The 15,001-nt window shown below is 43.1% G+C and overlaps 2 protein-coding genes across 2 annotated transcripts; one reads left to right on the plus strand and one right to left on the minus strand.

Moving 5' to 3' along the window:
* Positions 1 to 1,655: 1,655 nt before the first annotated feature.
* Positions 1,656 to 7,702, plus strand: vtna (vitronectin a). Its single transcript, XM_006802036.3, has 8 exons — positions 1,656 to 1,829; positions 2,419 to 2,538; positions 2,631 to 3,023; positions 3,137 to 3,276; positions 4,068 to 4,224; positions 4,313 to 4,465; positions 4,548 to 5,036; positions 6,807 to 7,702. Exons 1-8 carry the CDS (start codon positions 1,772 to 1,774, stop codon positions 6,926 to 6,928), a joined length of 1,632 nt encoding a protein of 543 aa, XP_006802099.2. The 5' UTR covers positions 1,656 to 1,771; the 3' UTR covers positions 6,929 to 7,702.
* scarf1 (scavenger receptor class F, member 1) lies at positions 7,308 to 14,701 on the minus strand. Its single transcript, XM_087850955.1, has 12 exons — positions 14,678 to 14,701; positions 14,473 to 14,580; positions 14,144 to 14,205; positions 13,956 to 14,057; positions 13,284 to 13,824; positions 12,702 to 12,920; positions 11,318 to 11,446; positions 10,674 to 10,780; positions 10,447 to 10,564; positions 10,219 to 10,343; positions 9,875 to 10,012; positions 7,308 to 9,749 (listed from the first exon to the last, which is right to left on the minus strand). Exons 2-12 carry the CDS (start codon positions 14,571 to 14,573, stop codon positions 8,635 to 8,637), a joined length of 2,757 nt encoding a protein of 918 aa, XP_087707081.1. The 5' UTR covers positions 14,574 to 14,580; positions 14,678 to 14,701; the 3' UTR covers positions 7,308 to 8,634.
* Positions 14,702 to 15,001: the final 300 nt, after the last annotated feature.

Here is a 15,001-nt window from a genome sequence, read left to right on the forward strand (position 1 = left end):
TCATCTATGAATCTAATTCACAGGTCATACCAATATTCTTTTACAGAAAATAATGCTCATTACTGCCAACTATTCCAGAGAAAATCTAAAGCATAAAGAATATAAAAAATATACCAGTCTGAGACAACACTGTTATAAAAGAGATGAAGGCTTCAATTTGTCGCAGATCAGATTCATGATGTGTGTTCTGTGGTATCTGCATTTCCATCAGCGTAAGACTTGCTAATTAAGACTGTTAATTAGCAGCAGATTAAAATCAAGTATAATAACATTTATAGGCTACATTTAATAAATCACCAAATGAATACCTGCATGTTCCCGTGACAATGCCAGGCACCATGCTCATTTACAACACATTCCTCCATCATTCCCCCTTAAATCATGCTGTAAATAAAAGACTGAGTGAAAACGTGGCGCTTCCAGATGACTTTAAAAAGAAATTATCAATCAGTTTGAGTTTGTATTCTCTTAGCAGCGGACTTGCTGCTGTTTAAAGGTTTGAGAGTAAAGATTAGATATAAAAACAAACGTCAAACATAGACTCAGTCCACGTATACATTTGATATTAGGTCAGCAATTACAGTGGCTGTGTCCTGTTTTAAGATCTTATATGTACAAATTGTCTGACCTGCGTCAATCCAGCCGCTCAGAGTCCGTGGTTACCATGGTTACTTGCATAAGAGCCTGTGAATTAACCAGTGAGATGTGTTTCATAGTTTCTAACAAACTTTTGACAGTTAAAGGTAACGTGACGAAACACCAACATAGAAAAAATAAATACATAAATCAAAAGGTGAGCGTGAGGGTCGTTGCATACGTCTGCCAACTATCTGTGACCCTGGATATGAACTGTTTAAAAGATGAGAGGTTAAATAAATAACAGATGTTTACAGAATATTGTTTTGGTTCCAATTGTGTCACAATAAAATATACTCAGCATTTCAATATTTCAATTTAATTGAATTTTATTTATTTAGCACCAAATCTCACCAACAGTATTGTAAGGTAAGGGCTACAATAATACAGAGAAACCCCAACAATCAGAAAACCCCTTATGAACAAGAACTTATGTGATGGTGAGAAGGAAAAACTCCCTTTAAAGAGGAAGAAACCTCCAGCAGAACCAGGTTCAAGGAGGGCAAACATCTGCCACGACCAGCTGTGGGTGAGGGGAGGAAGACAAGACAAAAGACACACTGTGGATGAGAGCCAGAGATTAATAATAGCTAATAACCAAATGCAGAGTGGTGTATAAAAGTATTAAAAGGATATGTGTACAATAGTTGCTTACAGTTAAAATATCTATAATTAATATATTGCAGTTCATAATTTGATGCCAAAAATTCCTATTTAGCAAGAGACCAGATATTATTGATAAATGTTTCATTTTTAAATGAAATGAATGAAGATGCTTTTCACCATTTTTTCATCAGAAAAGGCCTTTAAAGTTATTATCAGCCAGAGTAGAATATCTGTCTTTAGAATATTTGGAGTCAACGTTGATTTCAATAATTGAAATCTGTAAAAAATGACCACAAACTACTTAAAATGTACAAACAGCTTTGGTCAGAGGTCAAACAATAATCCCCACACCCACCCCATTGATCTTTTCCCCCTCTCAGTCTGTGTTTATTTGTCCGAGTAGACAGAGGTCTGCAAATAAGGTTCAAGTGAATGAGGAGGTGGGGTGACTGGCACATGCTTCCAATGATAGGGAGCACACAGGCCTTCATTATTTCTTCAGTCTGTCCTCGGACACAGAGGAGGCAACATGGACCTGTGGGCCGTGCTGCTGCTCGCTCTGCTCGCCGACACTTTGGCTTCAGACGGTGAGTCTAACAAAATCTGCTTTCGACTTCATGGAGACTTTGCTGTGAGAAACGTGGAGTAGCTTCGTGCTTTGTTCAGGACCCTGCTTCAGATCTGATTTGGGGCCTATTGCATACAAATTTGGTCGGTAAAAGTTGAATTATGTTCATTGACTGTTGTTTTAAAATGTCTGACGCATAAACTTTGAGGCGCTAGCAAACAATTTGCTTAACAAGTAGGCATATTTATTATTGTCAGTACAGCTAATAAAAAACAATTCATTTGATTATTTTCGTAATAAATTAATTATTTTGTTTCCAAAATGTTGTTAAATATGTGGAAAAATGAGTAAAGTCTTTAGAGCACTTTGTTAAATCTACAAAACTGTAATCATTTCGAATTATTACAACTGTCCTTTAATATATTGCCTAATTCACTTCAAGATTGAGTTTTCCATATCCCATGAGTCTGTGCTGCTGGCATGTAGTCAAAGCCTCATGGGAGCTGTAATCAAATTTACCTTTATTAACCAAAGGAGGAAATGAATTTTGTCCTGAGGTACAAACAGCAGAGAGAGGGAACGACTGAAGCATGTTGTTTTATCTCCAGAGTCATGTTTGGACCGCTGCGAAAATGGCTTTGACGCCCGGAAGAAGTGCCAGTGTGACTCCATGTGCAAGTACTACAAAAGCTGCTGCTCTGACTTTGAATCCACCTGCAATATGATGAGTAAGAAACCTCTCTGCTCATTGGTTCATTCATTCTGTTAAGAACTCACAGGTCAAAAATGGATGTTGACATTTCTCTCACACCCCCCTCAGCTCGCGGAGACACATTTCAGTTTGCAGAAGATGATTATTACGATGGGCAATCTGAGAGCACGCCTCAGCCCACACGTCGTTCAGCACCCAACCAGCTGAGGCCTACGCAACCGCCGGACTTCAATCCCAGAGCGCAAGAACGCCCTGAGACCACGCTGGAAATGACCAGACCGACCAGACTGAGAGTCTCTAACATCCCGCCGACACGTGCGGCACACCCAGACACCCACACATTGGAGGACTCCATCACGACCAGCGCAGCAGCCGAGGTGACCACAGTTCCTGCCACAACAGCCACCACCGTGGCCCCTGACCCAGATGCTGAGGTCTGCAGTGGCAGACCTTTTGACGCCTTCATGCAGATCAAAAATGGCTCCATCTATGCTTTCAGAGGTCAGTGAGTGAATTCATCTGTTACAAGACAACCTTTCAGGCTCTGTCGTGGTCTCGCTCATGTTTGAAAGTAACAAATAAAACAGCATGATCGCTCTGGCTTTGTTTTCCAGGGGAGTACTTCTTTGAACTTGACCAGAAGGCAGTGCTCCCTGGTTATCCAAAGCTCATTAAGGATGTGTGGGGCATCAGCGGGTCCATTGATGCTGCGTTCACCCGCATCAACTGTCAGGGGAAGACCTACATCTTTAAGGTGGAACCAAAACAAATCAAATCCAATTATCTTTATAATTTTGATCACTTTAATTGTTTGCAACTCTCCAAAGAAATCAAATGCTCTAAGAGAACAATAATAATAATTCAACAATAGAACAAAAAGATAATTCAACACAACAATAAAGTACTGTCGGGCGAGGAACCATATTTGGTGACTTAAGTGGACATGAAAATTGGCCTCCTCGTGACTCACTGGGAGGTTGTAGCAACACATGGATTTCTCCAAGCTAATCAGCAAAGATCAGCTTATGTGACATTATTGCATCTGACCAATCATTAAAGGCCTGGAACATTTTAAACTTCCAATTAAATTCTTCCTGAATTTGGGAAATTGGCTTTTCCCCCGTACCTACTCCCACACTTGTGGTTAAAGCATTAAAACTAACAGGGGTTGGCAGGGCTGCACTCTGATATGTGTGTTATATTTATGAAAATTACCAGTGTGAAACAAGGAAAATGTTCAAAAATAAATCCTCCTTTAAATATGTATGTTAGTCTTATAGTCTTTTGTAGAAAAAAATGCTCTAAATGTGGGAGGAATCATATATGATAACTTCAGTGACTTTGCACTATAAAAAAGTGAAAAAAAACTTTGAAAAAAGTTTGCTTTTTTAATGTCCTCCAATAACACTCAAATTTTCCATTTCCATGTATTTCAATGACTGCCTTATAAAGGGCAAAGCCAATATTGGAAACATTATGTCATAGTCTAGTTTAAAAGTATTTTAAAAAGCTAATCTACTACAAATTTGATGTTTACCCATGTAGGGAAACAAGTACTGGAGGTTTGACAATGGCGTGCTGGATGATGACTATCCCCGAGACATAAACGTTGGCTTTGACCGGATTCCCGATCATGTGGACGCAGCGTTTGCCCTTCCTGCCCACAGCCACCACGGAAAAGAGAAGGTCTATTTTTTCAAAGGTACAACCAGATGCTTTGGTTTGCATACATCTCCAGCTGTTCCTGTAGTACTGAACATCAGTGGCTCATCATACCATCCTTTCTGCAGGTGACCAGTATTATGTGTATGAGTTTTTGCACCAGCCGTCTCACGAGGAGTGCATCAAAATGTCTGAGAGCTCTCCGTCCACTCCCTTCAGGCGCTACACTGATGTGTACTACAACAACTATGAGCGTTTCTTCGGCGAGCTCTTCTCTGACCGTGAGTTGTGCAGTTATAGACCTATTTGTGCAGACAGGAGTCACACGTGTGTGTGGTTTAACTTATTTTTAATCTTCTGCAGTGCCTCAGCATCATAGTAAGCACCACTTTATTAACAAGGACTGGAAGGGCCTCAGGTCTCCAGTGGATGCTGCCATGGCGGGCAGAATCTACATCAGTCCTTGGAGGTCGACACGACGCCGCTACAACAGCCAGCAAGGCCAGCAGTGGGACCAGCAGTGGGACCAGCAGTGGAACCAGCAGTGGGGTCAGCGGAGACAAAATCGTTCACCCTCCTGGGGCTCCTTTGCTGAGCAGGGAATGAACATGGGGCGGGAATTTGCTGAAAGAGGGATGGAAATGGGTATGAGACTGGCAGAGAGGAGGATGGAAATGGCAGAGAGGCTGGGACAAGGCTGGGACAGACGGTGGGATCAAGACTGGGACCAGGACAGACGGAGAGATCGTTATGGCCAGAACAACAGAGGCAACTATGACTCCAGAGATGACCGATACGGCTACGACTTCCAAAGGGAGATGCCCATACAGACCGTCTACTTTTTCAAAGAAGGTAACAGATTCAGAATGGGACGCACCGTATCAAACAATGTTTCTGAAAATGTATTCAATCATTTATTTCCACTGCCTTACAACATGTGGTTAATTGGTTATTTTGTAATTCATAGTAATATAAATTAGAAAAGCAGCAAAGCAGCGCATTTAAAAAGAGCAGTTTAACATTTTCTTTGTTAAATTAAGCAACAGTTTGTAGATTTCAGTCCATGTTGACATGATAGCATCACACAGTGGCTGCAGTTTTATCGGCTGCACATCCACCACATCCCAAAGGTTTTCTCCTGGAGATCTCATGGCTGTGGTCATTTGAGTGCAGTGAACTCGTTATATTTAAGGAACCAGTTTGAAATGATCTGAGCTTTGTGGCATGGTCTGCTATCCTGCTGGAACCAGCAATAAGAAGATGGGCATGCTGTGGACATAAAGGGATGGACATGGTCAGCATTAATACTCAGGTAGGCGGTGTTTGAGAGGCCCAAAGTAAGCGAAGACACCACCACCACCCTGAAATGCTGGGAAAAGGCAGGATGGATCCATGTTGTTTTTTTACAACAAATTCTGACCCGACTATCTGAATGTTTCAGACTAGGCAACGTTTACCCAAGCCTCAGTTTCCTGTTTTTAGCTGGCTGAAGTGGCATCCAGTGCGGTCTTCTGCTGCAGTAGTTCATCTGCTTCAAAGGGCTGAGCCTTCAGTGATGCTCTTCTGCATACCTTGGCTGTAAAGAGTGCCTTTTTTGAGTTACTGTTGTCTTCCAATCAGTTCAAAGCACTTTGGCTATTCTCCTCTTACCGCTGGCATTAACAAAGCATTGCACACAGAAAATGCCATTTCCACACTCCAACACTCCATCTGTTTGTGGCAGAGGGCTGCCCCTCCCTGAACCTGGCTCTGCCAGAGGTTTCTTCCTGTTAAAATTGAGTTTTTCCTTCCCACTGTTACCAAATGCTTCCTCACTGGGGGCTGTCTAATTTGGGGGGTTTTCTGTGTTTTGCTGTAGGGTCTGTACAATTTAAAGCACCTTGAGGTGACTAACAACCCTGTGACAGTCAAAAACAACCTTTCTTCACCATTCTACCCCTAACTAATGAAGTTATCAGTGAGTGTACATTAATCATTACAAAGTCAGCTAGAGCAGAAGGAAAGAGAAAAGGCATATCCCATGAGTTATTGTCTTTATTTCAAGGTTTCCTGGGAACTGTAATCAAATCAAATCTATTTTAAGGAAGATGAGGATGTTAAAGAAAAAAAAAATCTCACGCTCACAATCCCCCACAGCAAAAACAGGGTCGTTATTAACAGCAATGCTTGTGAAGGCTACTACAATAATGGTTAAATGACTAAATAACAATGATGATTTTATCATTGTTCAAATATTGTGTGTTTGATCTTCACACTGATGGCACATAAACTAAGAGCTGAGTCACAGCTGTAGACGGCAGACAGCTGGGGGAGGCAACAGGAACTAACGTGCTCTGCTATCTCTCACCACACACTAGTTTCATTACATTTTTAATGCTGTATATAGTTCATACAGCAAAAAACAGATGCCTAAAATTGTTTCTGTTTTATACTTTACTCCAAGTGCATTTCTGTTTGTAATCTTTACGTCATATTCAGTGTCATTCTGGTTTATGTTTAACCACTACTCCACACACTATAATAATAGTATAGTATGTGTACAAAGCAGACAATATGAATGCTAACTGTGACTAATGACTGTGACTGGTAAGCATGTGTTGAGTGAGTTTTTGTGTTTTCTAGATAAATACTACAGAGTGGATATCAGGACTAAGAGAGTTGATCCTGCTGTTCCTCCGTACCCCAGATCCATCGCCAAGTACTGGCTCGGCTGTTCGGACACCCCTGGAGCAGAGAAGAAGTAGTTTCCAGAATTTTCGTTTGTTATTTTGATCAGTGCAACCCAGTTAGCGTATAATAGAGCTGTTGTTTTTACTGCAGTAGGCAGTGGTAGGGGTTAAGTGTTGAACATGCGCAGTGTAACACACAGCTAGCTGACTTCAGCAAATATTGGTGTATCGGTGAGAGTCCACATGCAGCTTAGGGCCAAAGTTCAGCTGGTTGACTTTCAGTCAGCTTTATTAAACGCAGCTAAAGTGAAAAACATTTAACAGAAAGACCCAGAGACAGCAACGTTTATCCGTCTGACAGCTAAACTCTGTTAATGATAATTAATCTGCAATTATTACTGTATTCATTACTGTGTATTCTGAATAATGTATCTACAAAAGCCAAAGTGTTTATTGTCTTTTTATTAATCACGGTCATGTTTATACAGTGAAATAACAATGCTATAAAATATTAACACAGACTTCAGGGGAGGTTTACTTCACCAGTGGTCACAAGCAGGGCAGTAATGTGTTTCTAACCCCACAGCAGTGTTTGTGCGCTGTGGACTCGCAGGAAACTTTAACATCGGGTCACAGAAGTACAAACGTTTTTACAATTCCAGTTCTCTGACTGATTTATACGATAGAATAAACAACCCCGCCGGGCTTTTCCCTCATGTGTAAAGCATGTACTGATTCTGAGTGAATCGCGACTACAATCTGTTACAGCCTGTTCTTACCTGAGTTTCATCCAAGACTAATAAAATATCCACAGAGCAGCAGACTCAGATCCTTTCCTCACACTTAACTGAATCAATCAAATCATGCAAAAAGTTCATCACACTCATTTTATTATCTTCTGGGAACCCACCCAGATGTTCATCACTGCTTCTTTTTCCACAAACTTCCACTCTTTACTTCCATTTATCCTTTCTGACTACATAAGCACAACAGGTGCAGATATTACATCTGTCCATCCATCCATCATGGGGGTGCTGGAGCCAATCCCATGGGTCGTCACACATTCACATTCACACTTTCAGCCTATTTAGGTTCACTAATTAATCTAACATACATGTCTTTGGGCTGCGGGAGGGACTCAGAGTACCCAGAGAGAACAGAAAGGCCCCAAAACAGCCAATGGATTCAAACCCAGGACCCAGCTGATGTTGCTCCTAAAGCTGTTGGCTAATGAAAGTCTAAATGCAGGACTTTCACCCACGAGACTGTAAGTTTGTGCTAATGTAAAAGTAAATATTTTGATTTTTAGGCTTAGATTAAAATAATACTAAAAAGAGTAGTTTCAGTTTTCAGTTGTAGTTGTTTTTAGGTTAAGCCAGAAACACTTGGTTACAGGTTTAGGGAAAATATGTTTAGTGAGTATTGAAAAAGCCTGAAGAAAAACTAAGTTGCAAAGATAAAAATTCATAACAGCATGATCGGTCAGTTCAGAGTCATGGTACTGGGGAAACATGGGTTACAGTGTGGGAACAACGCCAAGGCAACAACGGACTGTGTAGCGTTCTTGTTAGAAAACACCCTATTTTCTTGTTCCATCTGTTGTTTGAAATTTCATTAACGGTTGCTATTTTTAAATGAACAATTTCTCTGTCATTTCAGTCATGTGAGCTGCAGCTGCACAAATCTCTCAGAGAAGCTTTCCCCATTGTTCAGTTATAACTGCAGGATAACAAACATGCGGCTGTTTTTCGATCAGTCCTGCTGACACGTTTTCTCAGAGGTCACGAGTTTTTGATCTGGACATTTTCGTACCAGGGTTCATCAGTCACACTGACCACCGCTCCTTCGTTGGTGATGATTTCAATGGGGCTTGCGCCATCTCCCACGGGTCTCAGAGTCCGGTAGGAGCTCTCAATTTGTTCTTCATGATGCGGGGCAGCGTGCTGCCTTTCGTCTCCTTCGGCCCGCAGATTAGACCCCGAGTCAGCTGACGCCACTTCAGGCACGCTCTTTAAAATGGACGACAGCGGTCGTTTTGGAGTGCCACTCTCTGTTGGCAGTGTGCCATTCGATCCAGCTGCATCAGAGGAGTTGTGGGAGGAGTGCTTCCTCCTGATTGGCTTACAAACTCCAGCCTCCCTTGTAGACGGTCCTCCCTGCTCCCAAACAGCCGCCCGAGCTCCCAGCTTCTTCCTGGGTGGTTTGATGATGCCTTCACTCCCCTTCGGCTTAGGCCTGCCAGACTCCTGCTCTTTTTGCCTCTGGAGGCTGCCCAGTCTTCGCAGCATCGCCTGAACGGGCCCCTCAGAGCTCGGCTCTGTTTTTGCGATGGGCTTACCCGCCTTACCCACCGTCACATACACAGTGGTGACCTTATGAGAGCCCCCTTCTTGAGCATCAGAGGTGGACGATGTCCCTTTATGAGCAGCTGTGTTAGACATAGTCCGTCTCCGTCCTGATGCTCCAGGAACCTGCAGAGTGGATCTTGATGGGGTTCTGTCTACTTCCTGGTCAGCCTCCTCACAGTTTAACTCCTGACTGTCGGTCACATCCACTCCATCTTTCTCCTTCTCGCCCTCAAGTCCGTTCCCCTCCCCAGTTCTAGCTGTGCTTCCCTGACTTTGCAGGGCCGATAGCATCAGAACCCCCCAGGATGATTTGGGTTTGCTGCGAGGGAGAGCACAAGGGTCCTGAGCAGAGCCACGCCTCTCTTTGGGGCTGAAGCGGGTGCCTTCTGCAAATGAAACGGATGGCCGCTTGGCCTTGGCAATGCTGGAGGTGCGAGGGATGTTAAAGGGTGAGGAGATGTCCTCGCTGCTGAAGCCCGACGGGTCTAAGAACATGTTACACTTTGAGCTCATCTCCTGGAACTCACCGCCCGCCACAGCCGGGATGTCTAACAGAAACAGAGCAAAACATCAACCAGTGCCAGAAAGAGTTTTTAAAAGTGGCAGTTCTACCTTGCACCAAAAGAGGGCACTATAAACTTTGTTAACTGGTGAACTTTATTTTTGCCCCTACCTTCCATTGGAGGGACGCAGTAAAGAGCCTCTCCCGTCTCCTCATCGCTGTCGAAGGACGATCCCTCCGTCACCCAGCCAGAGGAAGGAGGCTCAATGAAGCTGTGGTTAAAGGTCAGCTCAGGGTCATGGTGTGACACTGTGTGTGTTTACATGAGAGATAGAAAGCAGATTAATTTAAAAAGAACTAAATATCACAGCTTCTGGTCATAATTCATGCACACAGTACAAGTTTTAAAAGACTTCAAATCTTAATGATGATTAAAATAGTCTTTTTTGTACTTTTATGAAGTTTGTATACAATAGTTGCATTACACTGTGAGCACTGTGAGTGGCAAGACTGACCGGTGACACGAGGCAGGCCAGAGGACCAGGCAGAGATACACGGCAGGGCAGCGCCAATGTTTGCCAGGACGCTATAAACGTGATACTTCATCCGAACCAAGAAGCCGCCATCAGCAACAGTTGTACTACGACCAAAAGAAATCATGTAAAGTTATATAGAGTGATAAACGTAGCCTGCTTTCCATGTTTTATCGGCATAAAATGCCTAAAAGAAAGGTAGCTGCTGACCTGTCTTTGTCTCTGTCACCAGCCGGGCGTCCTCCACAACACAAGCAGCAGCAAACTACAGCAAGAAGCAACAGGAGCAAAGGAACCAGCACACCCGCAAGCACAGCACCTCTGTAACCTGTCATTCAAACACACACACACAAACATGTAAGGGAAAGTACAAGACACACTAATGTACACATTTATACACAAAACTGACAGATAACTGAGTGGATGGATGGACGTACTGTTAGGACAGGCTCCGGTCACAGAGTCGCAGGCCACCCCTTCACCGCAGTCGCAGACAGAAGAACAGTTGAAGCCAAACCGGAGGGCAGGGCAGCTGTTGTTACAGCTGGAAACATCCATGAGTCACAGTGAGTAAGAAAGTTAAATCAAGATTTTATTTTAGTACTGGGTGAACACATAACGATGACGTACAAGCATCACAGAGAAGAAAGTTAAGGGGGCCACGTTTTCCATGTTTTAACCTACTAACCTCAGATCGTACACTCAGAAAAATTTTAAATTTGAAGGCTTCTTGAAAAGACTTCAATGTAGCTTTATTAGTTGAAACCTTGACTGCGATTACACCAGTGGGCAATATATGGTTGGATAATGTAAAGGACATCCAAGTCATGAAGGTAGTTAGTTTCATGTTTTTTACCATGGTTGGTGTGACTACAAAACGTCTGCAATGCTACCACCTTTTGGAACATCCCACAACTAATTAGGTTAATTGCAAGTTTCTAAATTGCTTGATTGTCAGTTAAACACAGTCTTTAACTGATCTGGGAGTGCAGTTTAACTATTTAAAATCTTAACCTTAGATAAAAGCTGCATCTGCAACAGTAAGTTTATCCAACAATAAGCAATGCTTTAATTTTCTCACCTCTCTCCCTGGAAGCCTGGCGCACAGACACATTTTCCTGTCACATGATGGCAGTTGCCATGAAAACAAGGACTACACGTCAAGAGGCAGGCGTCTCCAAACCTCCCGTTAAGGCAGCGCTCCTGACACCTGGACGAGGACAGAAAAACGAGGACAGAGATTACTAACACACTTACACTGTTGGTGGTACAAACTTCCCATCCTCTATAAGCAGACTGTTTTTGAGCTTAAGTGTAATAAGCAGTGCTAATGTTTTACCACATGGATCATTTTATTAATTTTGCATCTTTAGGCAACTTAATCCATAAGCTTTAACTCTTCCAAGCAACTCTTTGAATACATCATGTTCAAGAGACTGCAGTACAGTTGTAAGCAGTGAATAACTTGGACTTTTTAGCAGATTCATCTCTTTTTGTTAAACTCAAATCATCTCTTGTCTTCTGGGTCTGACTTTCTGATTATGTCTCTAGTCAGCGAAATGCGCTTTGACAGCCAACTCACGGATGTCAGAGCCTCCCATGAACAGCTGTATGCACAAGTACGGAAGTGTTTTCAGTCCCCAGATCACACCACAGGATGACAATGGAGCTTCTGACAAAAATAACTATAATCTGTGACAGACAGACAGTTTTTTCTATTTACTGATTGATTGATTTTTCAGTGATCAGTGTGGTTCAGCATATGAACCACACTGATCACGGGATGCTTCCTAAGACCAGTGAGGTGCAGGCTGCTGATCATTTTTATTCTTTTTTTTTTTTAAATAACACAGTGATTAAGTAGCCAGTTATTACATTTAGCATTTCTGTATATTTAGAACCCCAATTCCTAAAAAACTTAGAAGTAAAGATGGACAGAGGTTCAAAAAATTGAGCCATTAACTTGTGGAACAACTTCAGCTTTGACTAATTTTTATCTACAACAGAGAATCTGAAGAAATCTCTGTGTGCAAGGGACACTACCAAAAATCAAAACCCATGATCTTCGAGCCTTCAGACAGCACTGCATTAAAAACAGACATGAGAGATGCTACAAGACCCTTTCACAACATTTTGAGATGTGTTGCTACCATCAAATCAAAAATGTGTAAATATTTTTCTTTAAATTGCATTTTCTATGTTCTACTGTGACTAAAATGCGAGTTTATGAGATTTGCAAATCATTTCATCATTTTACTCACGTCCTACTTTTTTGGAAATAAGGTTTTAATTTGAAAGCTACTTCTTTCCTTTTACCTATTAATTGCTTTGATTATGTCAAAGTGTAAAAATGCACCAAAAAAAGGTGAAAAATAATGACTCGTAATGTACTTTGTAAAGCAGTTAGTTGTAAATAGTGTAAATTTTTATTGTTGCTAATGTTTCCCCAAAATATGCGCGCACACCTGGGTCCAGTCCATCCGGGATCACAGCTCTGACACAACCCAGTTTTTGGGTCACATGGTTCATTGTTCCTGCATCGTGGACACCCTTCTTTGCAGCCATCACCATGGAAACCAGATGGACATGGGCGGTCGCATCGCGTACCGTTCCAGCCCGGCTCACAGGCTGCACATGTGCCATCGATCAGAGAGCAAAGCTGGTTGTCTTTACAGTGACCACAACTGAAGACAAGGGATAAAGTTCAGCAGTGAGAACACACACATTCACGTGTATCCACCTTTCTTTCCACACACACACAGTCGTGTTTTTATATCCTTGTAGGGACATCTAATTGATATAATGCTTTCCCTAGCTACTTACCCTAACCATCAAAAATGAATGCCTACCCCTAACCCTGATACTAAATACACATTTTGAGTCTCACAAATGCCTTCGAACTCACGGGGACGGAGATTTCGTCCTCATAGGGGTTGTTGGTCCCCACAAGTATAGCAAGCTTTCAATTTTTGGTCCCCACAAAGATATGTAAACATGATATACACACAAACACACAGAGACACAGACACACACACATTGAAACCTACCTCCTTTTACAGTCAGTGCCATACTTTCCTGCTTCACAGGGCTGGTTGCAGGAGACGCCCCTGTATCCTGGGTGGCACAGACACGTCCCACTCATTACGTCACAGCTGCTGTGTTTGAGGTCACATTTACAACTCTGGTCACAGCTGGTTCCCCACATGCCAGGCTTGCACTCGCACACACCATTGCGCTGATTACACGGGGACTGGTTACAGTTGCATGGGTTTGTACACCTCATCCCCCAGTGCCCCTTGTGGCACTGACACTTGCCCGTCTGCTGGTCACAGCTGGGGCCTACAGACCCACCGATATCACACTGGCACGGTTTGGCACAGGTTGAACCCGAATAGCTGGTGTCGCAGGTGCAGTTTCCGTGGATGGGGTGGCAGCGCCCATGCCGGGAACACCTGCAGGTTTGCTTGCATAGTGGGCCCCAGCGGAGTGGGTGGCAGGTGCACTCGCCAGTGGCTGGATGACAGCGCCCGTTAGGATAGCACTTACATATCTGACGGCAGTCTGGACCCCAGAACTCAAGAGGACAGTCTAGAAACAACACACCAGTGAGTACATAGAGAGCTATTACTAGACTAAAATATAGTAGTTATCAACACTATAATGTTTTTATATTGTTATTTTTCTTCTTTCTTCTACAATGAATGGACGTTTTAACTCACTCGTTTTGCACTCAGCACCATAGTAGCCAGGTGGGCAGCGACATAATCCAGGATATAAACAGATCTCACCCTTCAAACAGGCCTGCTCACCCTCACATACAGCTGCACACAAACACAAAGAGAAAACAAAGCCAATGTAGAAGTGGTAACAGCATAGGAATAATAATCATCAGAATACTAGAACTTACGTATTGTGCACTCTTTTCCCTCCTGGCGCCATCCAAGGCAACAGAACAGGTTAGAGGGATCCCTAAGAATTACAGACATCATCAAATCAGCTTGATAAATCTGAAACCTTAGTAGATAAAACACTCCAGTGCCTGCATTCAGCCATGTCATCCTAAAGAAGGATGGGCCACACAACCCACAAGCCAACAGTACAATCTCATGGCACTAATATTCATCACAAGAACTCAAAGCCAGACGAAGGCCGCCAAAAACGTTAATTCGGTAACCCGTTGTTGCCACTTAAGACTCAAAAGCCAGTATGTGAAGTGAAGGAAAAGCTGGAGTTTACCTTATATTCTGGCAGACGTTCTTCCCAGCAGGATCCAACGTGTGAGCACAGGCCAGTGAGAAGCAGAGCAGAGCACTGAGAGCTCCGAGGAGAAGCTTCATCTCCAATCTGAAAGCACAACCAGGGACAAATATATTCCCGTCTTTATTTCTGCTCCCAACTTGTCTTTGTCTCAACTCGAAGGGAGCAAAACGAGGGGCAGTACCTATCTCTCAGCCTACCCTCCACCCTTCCCTCCTTCCCTTCCCTCTCTCTTTCTGTCCGGTGAGTCGTCTTGTGGCTCCAGCGTAGCCAGAGAGGTCGAAGCCCCCGGGTTTCCTCTTCCCATTTCCTGGGGAAGTCAGAGCCACTTCCTTCTATTCAGCCAGACACAAGAGCTTTTTAAAGATGGTCGAACACTAACACACAAAACTCGCCGTACACAACGATGGGGCGCGTACGAACAAACACACACGTACTGATGGTCACCCTTTTCTCAGAATCTATTGCAGTAGGTCTTACAGGAGATGATGAAGGAAGCCTTTGTCTT

The sequence above is a fragment of the Neolamprologus brichardi genome, chromosome 14 (genome assembly GCF_056152115.1).
Source record: "Neolamprologus brichardi isolate AB-2024 chromosome 14, ASM5615211v1, whole genome shotgun sequence".
Lineage (NCBI taxonomy): Eukaryota > Metazoa > Chordata > Actinopteri > Cichliformes > Cichlidae > Neolamprologus > Neolamprologus brichardi.

Coding starts and splice junctions, on each gene's coding strand:
- scarf1 (XM_087850955.1), bottom strand. CDS start 14,573: ATGAAGCTTCTCCTCGGAGCTCTCAGTGCTCTGCTCTGCTTCTCACTG. Junction 13,825..13,955: donor TGGTGCTGAGTGCAAAACGA/GTGAGTTAAAAC, acceptor TGTTGTTTCTAG/ACTGTCCTCTTGAGTTCTGG. Junction 11,447..12,701: donor CCCGGATGGACTGGACCCAG/GTGTGCGCGCAT, acceptor GTCCTCGTCCAG/GTGTCAGGAGCGCTGCCTTA.
- vtna (XM_006802036.3), top strand. CDS start 1,772: ATGGACCTGTGGGCCGTGCTGCTGCTCGCTCTGCTCGCCGACACTTTG. Junction 2,539..2,630: donor ATCCACCTGCAATATGATGA/GTAAGAAACCTC, acceptor CACCCCCCTCAG/CTCGCGGAGACACATTTCAG. Junction 3,024..3,136: donor CTCCATCTATGCTTTCAGAG/GTCAGTGAGTGA, acceptor TTTGTTTTCCAG/GGGAGTACTTCTTTGAACTT.